The sequence below is a fragment of the Protopterus annectens genome, chromosome 4.part1 (assembly GCF_019279795.1).
Source record: "Protopterus annectens isolate FY-2018-M chromosome 4.part1, PAN1.0, whole genome shotgun sequence".
In the NCBI taxonomy this organism is placed as follows: domain Eukaryota; kingdom Metazoa; phylum Chordata; order Ceratodontiformes; family Protopteridae; genus Protopterus; species Protopterus annectens.
This window is the reverse complement of record NC_056734.1, coordinates 739,610,723-739,628,562: the sequence shown is the minus strand read 5'-3', so window position 1 is coordinate 739,628,562 and position 17,840 is coordinate 739,610,723. Positions and strand designations below refer to the sequence as shown.

Below are 17,840 nucleotides of genomic sequence, written 5' to 3'. Positions count from 1 at the left end.
AACACAGAAGGTCTTTGGATAATGATGTTCACAGATGACTGCAAACTAGGAGCCATAATTGAAGCTCCTAACGATGTGGATATCCTACAAAAGGACCTCATGGAGACAGATGCCTGGTGTCAAAGCCATGGCCTCAAGCTCAGTGCCAAAAAGTGCATTGTCATCCCCTTTGGTAAAAACTCTGTACCCATGAGCAATCACATAGGTGGTAGTCTATTCAACACCAAAAGTGTGATGAGACCTTGGGACACAGGTGGTACAGTAGTCTCTCCTTTGATAATCACAATGCCACAGTAGTCAGGAAATCCTTCTACGTGGCACACCTCATCATAAAAGGTTTCTCATCCAGGAAAAAAAGAGGTCATTGTTCCACTGTACTCGTCACTCATTAGACCCATTAATAGAGTACAACGCCCCTTTTGGTATGTACCTCACAAGACATCTACAACAACTGGAAAGGCCGCAGAAATATCTCAGTGGATTACCAGCCCCAAACAGATGCCGTGTGCAGACCGTCTCAAAAAAACTCCAGCTTTACTCCATCGCATATCGCCTACACAGAGGCAATCTCTGCCTAACATACAAAGCTATGTCAAACCCAGAGCTGTTGGACATGCTCCACGTAAAGAAATCCCAATCCCTCCGAGCTACATGCTCTAGGGACCTAAACCTTGTCACCACAATAAACAGAACATGCTGGTGGGATAGATTCCTGTCCCAGAGACTTACCATACTCTGGAACAAGCTACCTATCTATATCAAACAAAGCTCCTCATTAGCACTCTTCAAGAAAAATCTTGATTGAATGGGAAATAGGAAATTCATCCTGGGGATCACCTCTGTGGCTCTGCTTGATAGGAGCACAGGAAATTAATTTTCTTGGGTGGCGAAAGCCAGGGTATCTTTTTGGCTAGCCTTATATAGGCCTTGGAGCCAATATCCTAGTAGCTGCTATGAACCTATGAAATCAGGCAGTACTTACTGAAAACAAAGAATTAGCTTGACAAAAATAATGAAAAGAAGGGAATCGCATGAATGGCTACTGCCTGGCTACTACTAGTGCTGGTCTCATCACAGCTTCACTGTGCTGGGATACAGTGCTCCTTTGCTTCTCTCACTAGAAGCAAAACATAAGCACCAGTTCCAAGATAAGCAGGCCCCAGCCTGTTTGGTGGTCCACAGTCTTGTCCCACATGATGCAAGGTTCTCTAGGCTGCTTTGTAGCCTTTTTGCTGGTAGATGCCTTGAATAGCAACCAGACCAATCAGGAATGGCAAACGCAGACACTCACTACCAAAAACAGTCAGGAATCAATTTACTCTGCTCCTTCTCTCACCAAGAGTAGAATATAAGCAAAGATTCCAAGCTGTCACCTATGAAGCAGTTATTAAGCTTTCTGGTGATCATCAGTCTCCAGGAAATAATGTCCCTTTGCTCTTTCTCTCACCAGGAGAAAACAGAAGGCACTAATCCCAAGTTCACTACGGAGCAGCAGAATGTGGGCTCTCCAATAACTGTTTTTCTTGTAATAGATGTTTAAAGGTCAGATGAAAAAAATGGGTTCATATCCTAAGCACTGCAGTGTGCAGTAAGCAGTTAGATATGAAAAAGGGGGTGACTTAAGTTTTAGATGTCTAAGTGGAGAGACACTAATTTTAAAAGAGCAAGATAGAATGAAAGGGGTGGGCAGTTTTGTATTTTGGTTCTGTGAAATAGTGTGATGGCTATTAAATTTTAAATAGTTGAAGGGGAGTGATTTCACAAAATGATAATTTTGTGCTTGCAACAGTGAGTGAAAGTGGAAAGGGAAAGATATGTGGTCAAATTAACATAATGGGCAGGCAACTAGAAAGGCAGTGGTGTTTAAGAACACAACAGCAACAGTGTGGGAGGGTGGGAAAACTTGAAAACATTTCTGTGGGACTCCCAAGAGACACAGCAATGGTCTCTTGCCAAGTTTCAATATGCAAAGAAAAAGAGGTTTACGGATTTGACATCCTCAGAGCTGACCAAAAAGTCTTTGGAGCCTACTGTGTCTAATCCTATTGTATTGCTTAGGGCCAATTATTCTCCATGTGTGGATCCAGTTCCTTCCAGGGTCCAGTCTCCTTTTTTTGAAAGGCGCCATACTAAATCTCCTTCCCTGGCTTCATCTCACTCCTTCTGAAGTTTGATTGAAGGAGATGTGGATAGGATGATGAGGAAGTTTCTCTTGGCGCAGTTTCAGATTGGTGTATTACCAGCTCCTACCCCTTTGGGTCAGGAGGTCCATACTACCACTTTAGACTCCCCTGATTCCCTTGGTTGCTTCAGAGTCCCTGGATCCAAATTCTCCTAGTCTGTCTGGCTTTGATTCGAAGGTAGCCCTAACTTTGGATCCAAAGCCAACTCTGAGTGCAATGGCTCCAACATCTTTGGATCCAGAGGGCTGTCGGAACCAGAGCTTCCTTGTCGGATCCAAGACACTGGGATAGACTCCAAAGGCCTCAGAGCCATTTCTCTGCCTTGGTGCTTTGGCATTGGACAGCTCGACTCTGACTTCCTCCTCAGGGAGATTGCTTTCGGGGTGCAAGGAAACAGCTGTCCAGAAACCTGCCTTCTCGGTGCCGACGCCTTCTATTTCCCTGGGGCAGTCTGCTTTCGAGGTTGTTTTCTGCTCTGGCAGGATTGACAGACCCAACCTCCTCAGATGTTCAGTACAGCACCTAGATTTCTCTGCACTTGGAGCCTGATCATTCATCTCCACAGGGTCAGCCAGCTCGAGACCTCCAGTCTACCCAGCTTTGTTTCATAGTCTGTTCTGACACTTCCCCAAAACATCCACTGAGGAAGGCCCTAGGAAGAGAAAGTGCAAAAGGAAGCGCATGGACTCTCCAAGTGTCATTCACTGTGGAGATGGACTTTGATGAGGGTGAAAGGCCCCCACAATCACCTCCAGAAGACCTCTCATTTGCAGACATCCTTGAGATCCTGAAACCGAGAGGTGGTTGAACCCCCAGCAACACTTGACCTGAGGAGTCAGTATTTGTGGAGGCCCATCTACTTCCTGGGTTTCGCCGCCCGCCGACGAGCTTATTGACCTAGTTTCTCAGTGGGCATGGAAGGAGCCTGATGCAGTTGAACCAGTACCCAAACTGTCAGGATTCTAGCTCCACCTGCGGGGAAGGAATTTGTCTGAAGTGGTGCCTGTGGATGCCATGGTTGTGGTGGCAGCAGTGACCAGTTAATAAGTAACTTGCCAAATAGAGTTCCTCTGTTCATCCCACTAACAAGGAGTCTAGGGCAGTGGACAGGTTTGTGAAGTGTGCCTTGGCTTCAGCGACTTTTGCTCTTAGGTCGTTTGGAATATTTTACTAGACTGGAAAGAGATCTGATCGAAGAAATTTCAACTTCCCTTTCACTGACCATTTCTGCTGAGGCCCAGTTGTCTGTAGCTTCTCAAGAGTGCTGCCCTCCAGTCTATCTCAAATTCATCCATGAGGCTTACTTCACATGCAACTGAATGCTCCACAAGGGCAACAGGTTAAGGCGTATCCATTAGGAGGCATGCCTGGGTGTGCTTATGTGATTTTTGTGGAGCCTTTTAAGTCCTCGTTCATCAGTGCTCTTTGATAGCAGTTCATTGTTTGGCCCAAAATTGAAGGGCACTTTTTCCAGGTGTAAGAAGGATGGAAAGACGCACACTGCAGTGGTGTACATTTTTCAACTCCTCAACGACCTTTTCTGTGAATCAAGGGAGGTGGTCATAAAATGTACTTCAGGAACTTTGATGGTCCTTTCCAGGACACACGTGGAGAAAGTTCCTCTAGCGGCATTGGGGGGAGGGGGACTCAAATGGAGAATGACTGCACCATGGCAGAGTAGGCCTACAAAACCAGGGGTCCAGAGATCTTTTCTGAAAGACCCTACTAGCACTCCTGAAAGGAGGCCCAATTGTTCATCTCTGGAGGCAATTTGTGGTCAACTATCTCTGCACCAGAAGGCCTGGCTAGGCATAACAAAAGGTACACTGTTGCAATGGATTATTTCCAGAGTTTATATAATAACCTTTTCCCTTCCACCCCACAACTCTATGAAAAACTCCCAATGTTCCACCCAGTCAGAGGAAAGAAGCATCAGTACAGATAAAAAGCTGCTAGAAAAGAAGTAATTCAAGAGGTCCAGCCAGACCAGGCAGAATCCAGAACTTGAGGTACTTTTTAGTGCCAATGAAAACAGAGGACTGGAGACCAGTGTTGTATCTCAGCAACATGAACAAGTCCGTTCAACACACTTAAGTTTCAGATGGTCACAATTCAGTTCATTCTACCTTGTCTGGGCAAAGACAACTGAATGTGTTCAGTAGATTTTCAGGATGTGTACTGTTACATAAAAATGAACAAACAATCCAGAATGTATTTATGCTTCTGGCAGGGAGCCAGTCACTGTCAGTTCAGAGCTCTGCCTTTGGCCTCACCACAGCCCCCATGGTGTTTACTAAATGCATGGCAGTAGTAGCAGTTCTCTTGAGACTGCAGGGATTCTGGGTGTTTCCATATCTAGGCGATTGTCTCATTACCACCCCAACCAGGCATCTGTTAATAAGGGCAAGAAATTAGGTACTCCAGATTTGCCTTCATCTGATAACCATAAATTATGCCAATTCTCACTTACAACCAACTCAAAATTTAGAATTCATAGGAGCAGTTTTCAACACAAAATCAGTGATGACATCCCTTCCTCTGTCAGTAGTATAGATGATCAGATTACAGGTCAGAAAAATAATTTGCAGTACCAAGGTCTCAGCCAGCTTGGTCCTTTATGCTGTAGGGTCAATGTCAGCGGCAGTAACCTTAATACCTTTAGCCAGATTTCACATGAGGATTCTTCAGTGGATGTTAGCAACATAGTAGTGTGTTCTTCACCAATGCATGTCAGCACAGATAATCACTCAGGCATGCAAGTGATCACAGATGATGCATTCAATCAGATCATGTTTTACAAGGTCATCCGTTCATTCTCCCTCAGCCCATAGTGACCATGAACACTTACCAGTTGCGGTGGAAGGGCACTTTCTCGGGATACGTGATGCTTTGCCAGAGATGACCTGTACCTGTCACCCCTGGGATTCCGGCTACTGGCTAAGGCTCTTGCCACCCCTTTAGTGCCTTTTTTAGGCAAGGTTCAAATGCCAAATTCACCACCATAATAGGTACAAGCAAGCGAACTGTGAGGGTAATGTTACTCAGTGCTACAAGTCTAAATCTCAAAATGCACTCACTTGAGGCACTCTTTAAAATGGAGAACATCGACATCTGTGCAATGACAGAGACCTGGTTCAAGGCTCCAAAGAGCACCCCTGCATTACCAGGCTATAATTCATTCCACCCCTTTCGGCCACTTAACCTGGAACAAAACACTAAAGGCAGAGGCATGTCCATATTCATTAAGAATAGCCACACCTCCAGGCTAGTTGCTCAACATAATGTATCTGAAATTACCCAAGTGCAACTAACACTGGGCAAGACTGCAATCCAGGTTGTAGCTTGTTACAGATCCGGCACCATGCCCCAGGATTCCCACTCTCTATTTCTTAAGATACTGGAAAATATTAATGTACAACCCAATACCTTAATTATTGGCAATTTCAACTACCCCACCATCAACTGGGAAAACTACTCATGTACAATTCATTCGCTCAACGTTTTCTGGAATTCGTAAATTCCAACACCTTGGATCAGCTTGTCCACACCCCCACCAGGAGCAGCAATATTCTGGACCTGGTCACTACCAGTGTGGGTAACTGGTGTTCCATGCCAGAGGTCAACTCCTCACTGGTCAGATCGACCCCAAGCTAATCACCCTAGACATCCATATCCCACCCCCACTACCCATTAAGGAAGTCACTGTCAAAAACTTCTTCAAAGGAAACTTCATGCTTCTTGAGAGAAGTGGCTAACTTCATGACACCCATGCAGACGGAAAAATAGAGGTACAACTGCTGAATCTTACACACATGCACTGTCTAAGCACATACACGAGTGCATGGATCATGTCATCCCCAACAGAACCAAGACGCTATCCTCCAAAAAAAGAAGCCAATCTGGTAGATGTCTTTCAAGGATACATCTGCAGTCCTTACAGATGGGTTGTCCTGTCGTCAGGCAGCCCTTCGGTCGGCCGGATTCCAAAGTCTGGGTCTGGCCTCGGCTGGTGTCGCACTTCACCCGACGTCATAGCTGCAGTTCTTCGGGTATAAAGGCATCAGCCAACGCCATTTTCCTCAGTCTTTCTTGCGCGGGCCGAAGCAGAAGCTGTTCGCAAGTGCCGGTCGGTCAGAACCAGAGATTACTACAAGTACCGAAGACTTCTAAAAAGCTAAGTACCCCGTTGGGGACTCTTTCTTGCCTCAGCCAATGTCAGAAAAAGTGAATAACTGTTTAACTTGTGGGAAACAAATACCTCATAAAGATTTCCACTCTTACTGCTTACCTTGCTTAGGCCCAGACCACGACGTAGCAGCTTGTCTAGCCTGTGCTTCTTTCAACCAACGGACGCTTAGACGTCGGTCGGAATTTGCTGAAGAGTTTTTCGGCTCCGATTTTGCTTACATTATGCCGTCGGATACTCCGACTACGCAAATTTCTAAAAAGCGCAAGGAAAAGGACCGACACTCGCGGTCCGCGGTTTCAGCCGAAACCGCGGTTAAGCCAACCGCGAGTGTCTCGGTTTCGGCTGAAACCGAGTCCATGGTTCTTCCTTTGGCCGAAAGCTTGCCACTTACCGAGGCCTCATCCAGCCTGGCTGAATCTACTACTGAAATCCCACCTGCTCTTGCAGGTTCACAGGATTTATCTGATACTATCCCTTTGGATATTTCTACCCCTGCACGTGGAGCTGCTAGGCCTCCTGCATCCATGTCGATTAAGGCCTTTGCCAGGGCTAAAGCAGCAAAAACTACCAAATCTGTGCCTGCTAAGACCCCCTCTCACAGGCCTAGCTCTAGTTCACAAATGCTTAGTCTAGCAGAGGATCTCATTTCTTTGATCCGGGGATCCCAACCACATCCAGACAGGGCCTCTCACCCACCTCCAGAGAAGAGGACTAGAGTAGAGCCTCCTGAGCCAGTTTCTTCAGATGGCTCCTCTGATGAATCAGATAATTCAAACCCTCCTGAGGGCCCCTTTTCTCCTTATGAGGACTCTGATGCAGAAGAGTCCATTCCTTCTGCCTCTCCGCCTGAGGAATTTTCTTTGGGGAAACCTTGCATGCTATGAGGGAACAATTTCAATGGCAGGGCCAGGATTTTCAGACTCTAGGAAAAGGCTTAGAACCTTTTGCATTTGCCACAGCATAGGCCTTTAGCCATTCCTCCAGTACTTACTGTTGTGGATGATGCTTTTAATGATGCTTGTACTGCTCCTGATTCTCTTCCTTCGGCCCTGCTAAGCCCGATAGGTACTACAGGGTTCGGACACACATTATCATTTGTATAAGGCCTTTGCAGATCCCAAACGATCTCCCAGGGACCCAAGGCTGTAGCAGCTACTTCTACCAAAACCCTCCCTCTGAAAGGGAATCTAGGGCCTTAGAGATGGGGTAAAATAGTTTACACTTCTGCTACTCTTTCAGCTAGGGCCTTGAACTGTCAATTCCACATGATTCAGTATCAGGAATTTGTTAGACCAATTAACTAAAAAACTGTCCTCGGATGAACCATTAGACAAAAATCTGTACAGGAAATGGTACATAACATTCAGCAGGTCAGTAATCATTCCTTAAAATGCGGCTATGATGCACTGGAGGCTTCCTTTAGATCAGCCATGACTGGCACAGTGATCAGAAGACATGCATGGTTAAAAGAGCAGTCCTTACCAGACCATGTTAAATCAAAGCTCCTAGATGCTCCCATGGATAAGCTCAATTTGTTTGGCTCCCTGCAGCAGGTGCTGAAGAAGGTGGAAGAGAAAGCAAAATCTGTCCAGACAGTCAAGGATTTCTTGCAGGTCCAGCCTCCAAGGTTTAGCAGGAACTGGCCTTCCAAGAATTGGTCCTTTCCAGACACCTCCAGAGCTCGAGAGGCAGGAATAGGCGCTCAAGAGGCAGGGGTCAATCCGAGGTGCCTACAGGGGCGTCAGTGGCAGGCTAACAACCAGCGAGGTACAGCCACAGATCCAGCCACCACCACTTCCACAGGACAATCGCAGTGACTTGGCTCTGGCACCGCCTACCAGGGAACAACTAGAGGCACCCTTAGGCGGGAAGCTAGCCTTATTTTCAGTAAACTGGCATTACATCACAGGAGACAAATGGATTTTACAGACAATAGACCAAGGTTACAGGTTTCACTTCCATACTCTACCAAGGAAGAGAGGAATGCCAAACCTACCTCCAAATCAGAAGGCAGAAGCTCTAGAACAAATAACTCACTTACTAAGGATGAGAGCTGTAGAAAGGGTACCATCTATGGAACAAGGGCAAGGATTTTACTCCAGACTCTTCCTGGTACCAAGAAAAGAAAACCAATTGAGACCTATTCTCGACCTGTCCGCTTTAAACACATACCTCATTGTTCCAAAATTCAAAATGCTGACCCTACAGCAGCTTCTTCCCATGCTGGGCAAGGAGTCTTGGCTGGTAACTCTAGATCTCAAGGAGGCATACCTGCACGTCCCATATGACCAAATTGCAGAAGATACCTCAGATTTCTTGCAGGATCAGAGCATTATCAATTCTCAGCATTGCCCTTTGGCTTATCTACTGCGCCCAGAGTATTCACGAAATGCCTGGCATCAGTAATTGCTCATTGCAGGCTTCAGGGAATTCAAATTTACCCTTACCTGGACGACTGCCTGTTACAAGCGGACAACAAAACAAATTAACAAAAGATTTGGAAAGGGTCATTGATCTACTACAACCCCTGGGATACACAGTCAATATAAAAAAGTCAAGGCTGATTCCATCCCAAAGGATAACCTTCTTGGGTGCAGATCTGGACACATCAAAACAAATGGCATTCCTGACAGTAGAAAACAGGAGCAACTCCTTTCTACTTCATGGCATTAACAAAGCAGAACCAGCTAACAGCAAGAAAAGTCCTGCAAGCTCTCGGTTACATGGCATCCTGCATAATATTGATTCCACATGCCAGACTACATATGAGAAAGTTACAGTGGTACCTAAGGAATTTATGGTCTCAGCACAAGCACAGCCTAGAAACCCAAATTCCAATAATTCCATGCCTGAAACAAGAATTCCAATGGTGGGCTCAGGCCTGTCAATCAAACAAGGGACTGCCTTTCCACAGCACTCAACCAAGCCAGACCATCACAACAGACGCCTCAGACCTCGGTTGGGGGGCACACATGCTGGACAAGTGCATATAAGGCTTATGGACCCAAGACCAGCTGCACCTACACATAAATCAAAAGGAAATGCTGGCAGTAAAACTGGCAATTCAGGCATTCAGACCATTTCTTCGACAGGGTCAACTGTTGATAAGGACGGACAACACCACAGTTGTGTGGTACATCAACAAACAGGGAGGCACACATTCATACCCTCTATGCCGGATGGCAGTGGACCTCTGGAATGTGGCACTGAGCTTCAACACTCAGCTACAAGCAATTTTTGTGCCAGGAAAAGAAAATATACTAGCAGACATCCTAAGCAGAACTACCACGGATGCCCACGAATGGATGCTGCATCCGGACATCTTCAAAACCATTACAGGGAAATGGGGACTACCAGAAATAGACTTATTTGCATCCCCACACAATCACCAACTGGAAAAATTCTTCACAAGGACGTACCACCCACTTGTTTGGAAAGTGGACTCCCTATCTTTCAGTTGGAAAAACCTGACAGCATATGCATTCCCACCTCTTCCTTTGATGCACAAGGTGCTATTGAAGATCAAAGAAGACCGTCCGAGGATCATCCTGATAGCTCCAGACTGACCAAGGCAACATTGGTACCCATTACTGAGGAGTATGTCTCGGGAACAAATATGGCCTCTGCCCCTAGTTCCCTTGCTGTTAACACAGAACAACTTCAAAACCTAAACCTGAAAACACTGCAGCTGGCTGCCTGGAACATTGCATAAGACCAAATGACCCAGATTTATCTCAAAGGGTTAAAGACATTATCTTGGAGGCTCGCAGACCATCAACAAGAAAAAAATATTCAGCAAAATGGAAAAGATATCTCATTTGGAGTACTGCAAAAGGAGAGAATGTGTCACTGGTAAACATAGCTAACATCCTGGAATACTTGGCAGAGCTCTTCCACAACGGCCTGTCCTATTCTTCCATTAAGATTCATGCATCAGCTGTTTCAGCAGAATACAACTTGGATCCTCCAGTCTTCTCACATCCTCTGCTCAGGCAGTTTCTGAGAGGGATTAAAAATGTAAAGCCACCTAGGAAGCCACCATTGCCAGCATGGGACTTGAACTTTGTGCTAGAAAAGTTGACACTCCCTCCTTTCGAGCCAGCAGCAACAGCAGAATTACAGTACTTATGATGGAAAACTGCTTTCCTGCTTGCAATCACTTCAGAAAGAAGGGTATCTGAGCTACAGGCATTAATGGCAGTACAGCCCTTCCTGATCTTCCATCAAGATAGTGTCCATGAGAACTAATCCTACTTTTATGCCAAAGGTGGTCTCCAGGGTATCTTTAAATCAAGCTATCCACCTACCTACATTCTTCCCCAACCCACAGAACAGGGGAGAAAGACTGTTGCATACCTTGGATGTACATAGACAATTACGTTACTACCTGGACAGGACCAAGAGCAATAGAAAGACTGACCAGCTGCTAGTAGCATATGCAACAGGAATGGAAGGAAAAGCAATTTCAAAACAGACAATCTCTAAGTGGATAGGAAATTGCATTAGATTTTGTTACTCCTACCATGGGAAGAAAACTCCAGAAAACATCAGGCCTCACTCTACAAGGGCTACAGCCACTACCACAGCTTTTTTACGAGGAGTGGCTACCAAAGACATTTTAGAGGCTGCTACTTGGAGCTCCGTGCATACATTTGCCAAGCATTATAATTTACCTTTATACTCCAGATCCCGAGCAGGTTTTGCCACTGCTGTTTTGCAAGGGATCTTAACTACACCGTAATCTTATTTCTCCTCCTCCCGCAGTTTGGCTATGGTATTCTACCCATTTGTAAGGACTGCAGATGCATCCTTGAAGGACATAGTACAGTTTTGTACCTACCATAAATGTAGATGTCCGATAGGCATGCATCTGCAGTCAGGATTACCCACCCTCCTTCCCCTCTGTGGTACTCCTAGGGTATTTGCCCATCTTGTAGCTAGCTGGGGGAATCTATTATGGTGCATTTGTTTGTATATATGTACATACATGCTTATTTTTTGTTTGCTCTCTACTATTTGGAACCATTTGCATTTATCCAAATTTAGCCTTCCTAGAGGGCACCTGGCATCTGGGGCAAGAAACACTGAGGAAAATGGCGTCGGCTGATGCCTTTATACCCGAAGAACTGCAGCTATGACGTCGGGTAAAGTGCGACACCAGCCGAGGCCAGACCCAGACTTTGGAATCCGGCCGACCGAAGGGCTGCCTGACGACAGGACAACCCATTTGTAAGGACTGCAGATGCATGCCTATCAGACATCTACATTTATGGTAGGTACAAAACTGTACTTTTCCTGCCATAAACTCTACAACAGAAGGAAAAAGCTGTTGCAAAAAAAGAGTAAAATCCTAAGATTGGAGGAACTCTCTGGTCAGCCTCAGCAAGAAGCTGAGATCCCTCATAAAATCCTCCAAAGCCAGTTATGAAAATAAAATTGCCACTGATTCCAAAGACAACCACAAAGCATTCTACAGCTATGTCAAGAATCTCAGTGGCAACACTCCGATCTGCTCTGAGCTACAGCACAATGGCACTAAATATACAGAACCAACCGATGTTGCCAACGTCCTGGTAGATGGGTTCAGTGCTAACTTTACCCCCCTGTCACACTCCAAAGGGCCCATCTTAATACCCGAAGAATGCAAAGCCCTTGTAATCATGGAAGAACAGGTAAAGACCGTTCTCTCCAAAGCCAAGAACACAGCATCCATTGGTCCAGACAACATCCCAGGCTGCGTACTGCATGAACTACAGAATGAACTGGCACCCCATCTAAGTACCATGTTCAGTCATAGCCTCACCTCAGGTGATGTGCCTACTGGATGGCGCACAGCGACGGTTATCCCACTCCACAAAGGGAGTGCCACCACGGACCCGGAAACTACCACCCCATTAGCCTGATGAGCCTGGTCTGCAAGGCCATGGAACATATCTTCTTGGAGCTTATAAACAAAGACATAGGTAATCTCCAAACCCTGGACCCCACTCAGTTTGGATTTGTAAAAGGTAGAGCATTTCTACTAAACCAGACTGACTTCTTTGAGGCAGTCACCAGAGTCGTAGACAAGGGCAAGGTAGTGCACACAGCCTATATTGACCTTGCCAAGGCTTTCGATACCATCCCCCACTCTGGAATCCTAGATAAACTCAGTAAACTGGGCATAAATCCCTATGTCACAAGATGGGTGGTCAACTGGCTCACTGACCGAACCCACATAGTAAAAGTAGCCAACTCCAAGTCCGACTTCAGACCAGTGACGAGTGGAGTACCAAAAGGTTCCGTCCTGGGTCCTCTCCTGTTCGGCATCTACTTCCCTGAAGTACAGGCCAACACAGAAGGTCATTGGCTAACAAAGTTCGCAGATGACTGCAAACTGGGAGCCATAATAGAATCGCCTAATGATGTTGCCATTCTGCAAAAGGGCCTCACAGAGACAGACACTTGGTGTCAAAGTCATGGCCTCAAGCTCCATGCCAAGGAGTAAATTGTCATCCCCTTTGGGAAAAACTCAGTACCCGTGAACTACCACATAGGCGGTAGCTCACTAAACACCAAAAGTGTGATGAGACCTCGGGACACAGGTGGACAGTAGTCTCTCCTTTGATCACCACATCGCCACAGTAGTCAGGAAATCCTTCTCTGTGGCACACCTCATCACAAAAGGGTTCTCCTCTAGAAAAACGGAGATCATTGTTCTCCTCTACTCATCCCTCATCAGACCCATTGTAAGAGTACAATGCCCCATTTGTCATGCATCTCACAAGACACCTACAACAATTGGAAAGGCCACAGAAATACCTCACTAAGAGGACTACCGGCCTCAAACAGATGCCATATGCAGACATTCTCAAAAAACTCCAGCTCTACTTCGTCACATCGCCTACTCAGAGGCGATCTCTGCCTACCATACAAAGCTGTGTCAAACCCAGAGCTGTTGGACATGCTACGCTTAAAGAAATCCCAATCTCTCCATATCACACGCTCCAGGGACCTAAACCTTGTCACCACAGTAAACAGAAAATGCTGAAGGGAATGATTACTGTTCCAGGGACTTCCCATACTCTGGCACAAAACTACCCATTCATGTCAAGCAAAGCTCCTCATTGGCCCTCTTTAAGAAAAATCTTGACTGGATGGGAAATAGAAAATTCACCCCGGGGATCACTTCTGCGGCACTGCTCGACAGGGGCACAGGAAAATGATTTTCTTAGGTGGCGAAAGCCAGGGAACCTTTTTGGCTAGGCTTATATAGGCCCAAGAGCTGATAGCCTAGTACCTAACTATGAACCTACAGTCCAAGGCACATTTCCCCCAAAGAGGCCAACTTGCATATAAATGTCCTAGATGTGAAGGCAGTGCTTTTAGTGTTGCAAGACCTCCAGAATGCTCTCCCTTCAGGGACAGTTGCTATTCTAATGGACAATATCATTCATTTGGTAAATAAACAAGGAGGGACCAAATCATACCCCTTGTGTCAAGAAGCTCTCATCTAACTGCTTTCTCGTAGTCCATTGTGATAGCCGACAGATTGAGCAGGTCCATTCTTCTGCCTGATGAGTGGTCTCTCAACAAGTAAGTGACACAAGTGATTTTTCATTGATGGGGCCAGCCTTGCTCTGATCTTTTTGCTTCCCCCTAAACAACAAATGCAGCAGCTACTTTGCCCTAGTTCTGTCACAAGTGAAATTGCCGAGGGATGCTCTTCTTCGCAGTTGACCTCCTGGTCTGCTTTACACCTTCCCACTGATTCCATTAATTCTGAAATTTCTGCAGAAAACTGCCAGGTTGAAGAACATAGTCTCCTCATTGCACCTTACTGGCCTCGACAGATTTGGTTTACCTTCCTTTGGCATCATCTTCTTTACCAACCTTGGATTCTGGATCTGATTCCAGACCTCCTGTCTCACCCGACCGGTATGATTCACCTGGATATCTCAAACCTCAAGCTTTATAGCCTGGTTTCTCCATTAATAGCCAGACAACCAATGATGTCTTCTCCTGTCTGCCATATCCTTTTATGTTCCCACAGACCTTTGACACGAAAACTGTATATATGTAAATGGAAAATATTTGTTTACTGGGCACAACAAAATCATGTTGAGCTATTTTCAGCTTTGATACATAACATACTCGAGTTTTTCGCTTTACTCTCAAAGGGGCAGCTCATCTACCATAAAGGTTCAATTAGCAGCAATATCCAATTTTCATATTGAATTTGAAGGTTCTTCTGTGGCCTCTTCCAAACTTTGCAAAGCATGCATGAGAGGCATTCTACTTTTGAGACCACCATTTAAAGACCCCTACTCTACCATGAGATCTGAACTTTGTACTGCAAGCATTCATTAATTCCCTCTTTGAACCAGCAGCTAAATGTGACCTTAAGTTTCTCACTTGAAAACTCTTTCTAGTTGCCATTACATCAGCCAGAAGAATTTCAGAACTTCAAGCTTTGTCTTCAAAACCTCCCTGCTTTATTTTTCATAAGGATAGGGTTACATTACAAACAAATGCATCCTCCTTTCCCATGGTGGTGTCAGAATCCAGTATCAGTCAGTCCATAATTTGCCTGTATTCTTTCTTAAATTTGCAAACAGATGAATATATGTTGCATTTATTGGATGTTCACAGACAATTACATGTTTATCCGCATAGGACAAAAGGAACCAGAAAGACAAGCCAATTGTTTCCTTTGCAGATTTGCCATTGAACAAAACCACTCACAAATGTAAAAACCAAGGGTGAAGAGTGGACTAAACAACAAGTAATCCAGCAGCCACTCCGACTCCAATAACTAAAGCCCAAAAGTTTATTCACAAAAACACAATAAAATAAAAAAATACATCCAGGTCAAGCGCTTTCCTATTGCACTTCATCAGAACAAATTCATCACCACAAACTCAGCCTTATATAATACACACAATTAACTCAATTAAGTAAAATCCTATTATTTAAAGAGACATAATTATATAAAATCATACAAAAATCCTGAACAGCTTTAAAACAAGTGTGCATTTTATAAAGTAATATCTAAGCAGACAAAAAATAAATAATATATATATAATTTATTTTAAAAGGTACCCAAACAATTATATATATAATATAATGTAATATAACCTGAACTTACCGTTTTAATGCCCTATATTTTAGTTCATGTTTAATACTGACATGCTCATTTAATCCTGGTGTTTCACTAGCATTCAGTCTTAGTTGCCATTTGACTTCAGCCCTCAATAATTTATTATTCCAATCACCACCTCTAAAATCATGCTGTACCACCTCAACTATACCAAACTTAAAACTATGTCAAGGGAACATCATAATATGTTTATATAGGGCATTTGTTTCATCTTTTCTCTTAATACTATAACAATGCTCATATATCCTTCTGCTCAACTTCCTTTCAGTTTTACCTATATAAAATTGTCCACATTCTGAACAAAGGGCTAGGTAAACCACCCCCATAGTATTGCATGATCCGCTCATAAAGCTAACCTCTCTATTGTAAGGACCCACATTAATTTTAGGGACGTCAATAATAAACTTACAATAATCGCAAGCCCCACATCTAGATGTTCCTTTCAACGTATTAGTATTACTAGAGTGATTATTTTCCAATAAATATTTTAAATTTTTATTCTATTGTATATAAAACTGAACGGAAGTTGAGTAGGATATATGAGCATTGTTTTATAGTATTAAGAGAAAAGATGAAAAAAATGCCCTATATAAACATATTATGATGTTCCCTTGTCATAGTTTTAAGTTTGGTATTGTTGAGGTGGTACAGCATGATTTTAGAGGTGGTGATTGGAATAATAAATTATTGAGGGCTGAAGTCAAATGGCAACTAAGACTGAATGCTAGTGAAACACCAGGATTAAATGAGCATGTCAGTATTAAACATGAACTAAAATATAGGGCATTAAAATGGTAAGTTCAGGTTATATTATATTATATTATAATTGTTTGGGTACCTTTTAAAATAAATTATATATATATTATTTATTTTTTGTCTGCTTAGATATTACTTTATAAAATGCACACTTGTTTTAAAGCTGTTCAGGATTTTTGTATGATTTTATATAATTGTTATGTCTCTTTAAATAATAGGATTTTACTTAATTGAGTTAATTGTGTGTATTATATAAGGCTGAGTTTGTGGTGATGAATTTGTTCTGATGAAGTGTAATACGAAAGCGCTTGACCTGGATGTATTTTTTTATTTTATTGTGTTTTTGTGAATAAACTTTTGGGCTTTAGTTATTGGAGTCGAAGTGGCTGCTGGATCACTCACAAATGTAACTTTAACCAGATGGCCCAACTGTCTGTATTTCTATAACAAATTGGGTCTGACCTGAACTAAACTTGTAAGAGCCCATTCAGCTAGATCCATGGCAACTTCAGTTTTTCTGTCCAGGATTTCCATGGACAACATATATGCAGCTGCAGCTTGGGCAAGTCTGCATTTCTCATTACAAATTAGATATGGTTTCGAGGGGCAGATCGTCTTTGGGTTCAACTGATCTTAGGAATATCCTTCCTTAGAGTCCACCTGGGAACTTTGTCCCAACAGTTAAGGATAAAATGAAAATTGACAACATCAGATAAAGAAGTTATGTACTCAGCATAACATTCCATCTGTGTTGTCCATTTTCATTCTTCCCGCCCACCAACTCCCGTCCTTTGTTTCTATAAACATCTGGAAGAGTGAGAGATTATAAGGATACCACTGTCTTTTTTGATTGAGGTGCATATATAGTTTCCTATGTAGGATACATGCATTTTTAGGTGTGTGTGTGTGATATGTGATAAATATACACACACACATGTTAAGATCTGAGGTATGTTGGGGATTGTTGCATTATGGGTAAGGGAGAAGCTCGAGAGCATTTTGGTTAATTCAAGCTTTAATAACAGCTGAGTTGGATCCGAGGTTTGGTTCTGAACCTAACAGTTGAAGAATGAAAATGGACAACACAGATGGAAAGTTATGGTAAGTACACTCGTTTTTTTTTTTAGTGGCAAAAAGTTACTGGGGTTGGTAAAAGTAAATTGTTTAGTATCTGAGAAAACGAGAGTGGTAAGGGGAGATGAGTAGAATCAAGGGAGTTATAAACAGTTGCATTTGGTAGTGATTGATGGGTATTTGTGGATATGGGTTTTGAACAGTTTGTGATAATGAAATGTCTTCTAGCTTGATACTTCTCATCTTGTTTGGGAAGAGTAACAGCCAGGTTCTACTGTTTTCATTCCTCAGGGCTCCATTGTTGCTTGCGAGTTTCTGCTGCAAAATGGTGCTAATGTGAACATCAGAGACGGACGAGGTAGAGGACCACTTCATCATGCTACTATCCTAGGACATACTGGGTAATAGTATGTGCTGATTTCTTACATTAATCGTAAGCTAAATGGTTGCAGAAAAGAATGGTTTCATTTGTTTTGTATTTATTCTAACGTCTTAATTG

General features: G+C 43.7%; 1 protein-coding gene across 1 annotated transcript in view; it reads left to right on the top strand.

Annotated features, from left to right (window-relative positions):
* LOC122801280 (arf-GAP with coiled-coil, ANK repeat and PH domain-containing protein 2-like) overlaps positions 1–17,840 on the top strand; it is a 2,104,317-nt gene that overhangs the window by 1,595,058 nt on the left and 491,419 nt on the right. The window contains exon 20 of the mRNA XM_044070827.1: positions 17,633–17,742. Coding sequence (XP_043926762.1) covers positions 17,633–17,742 — 110 coding nt within the window. The remainder of the gene's footprint in view (positions 1–17,632; positions 17,743–17,840) is intronic.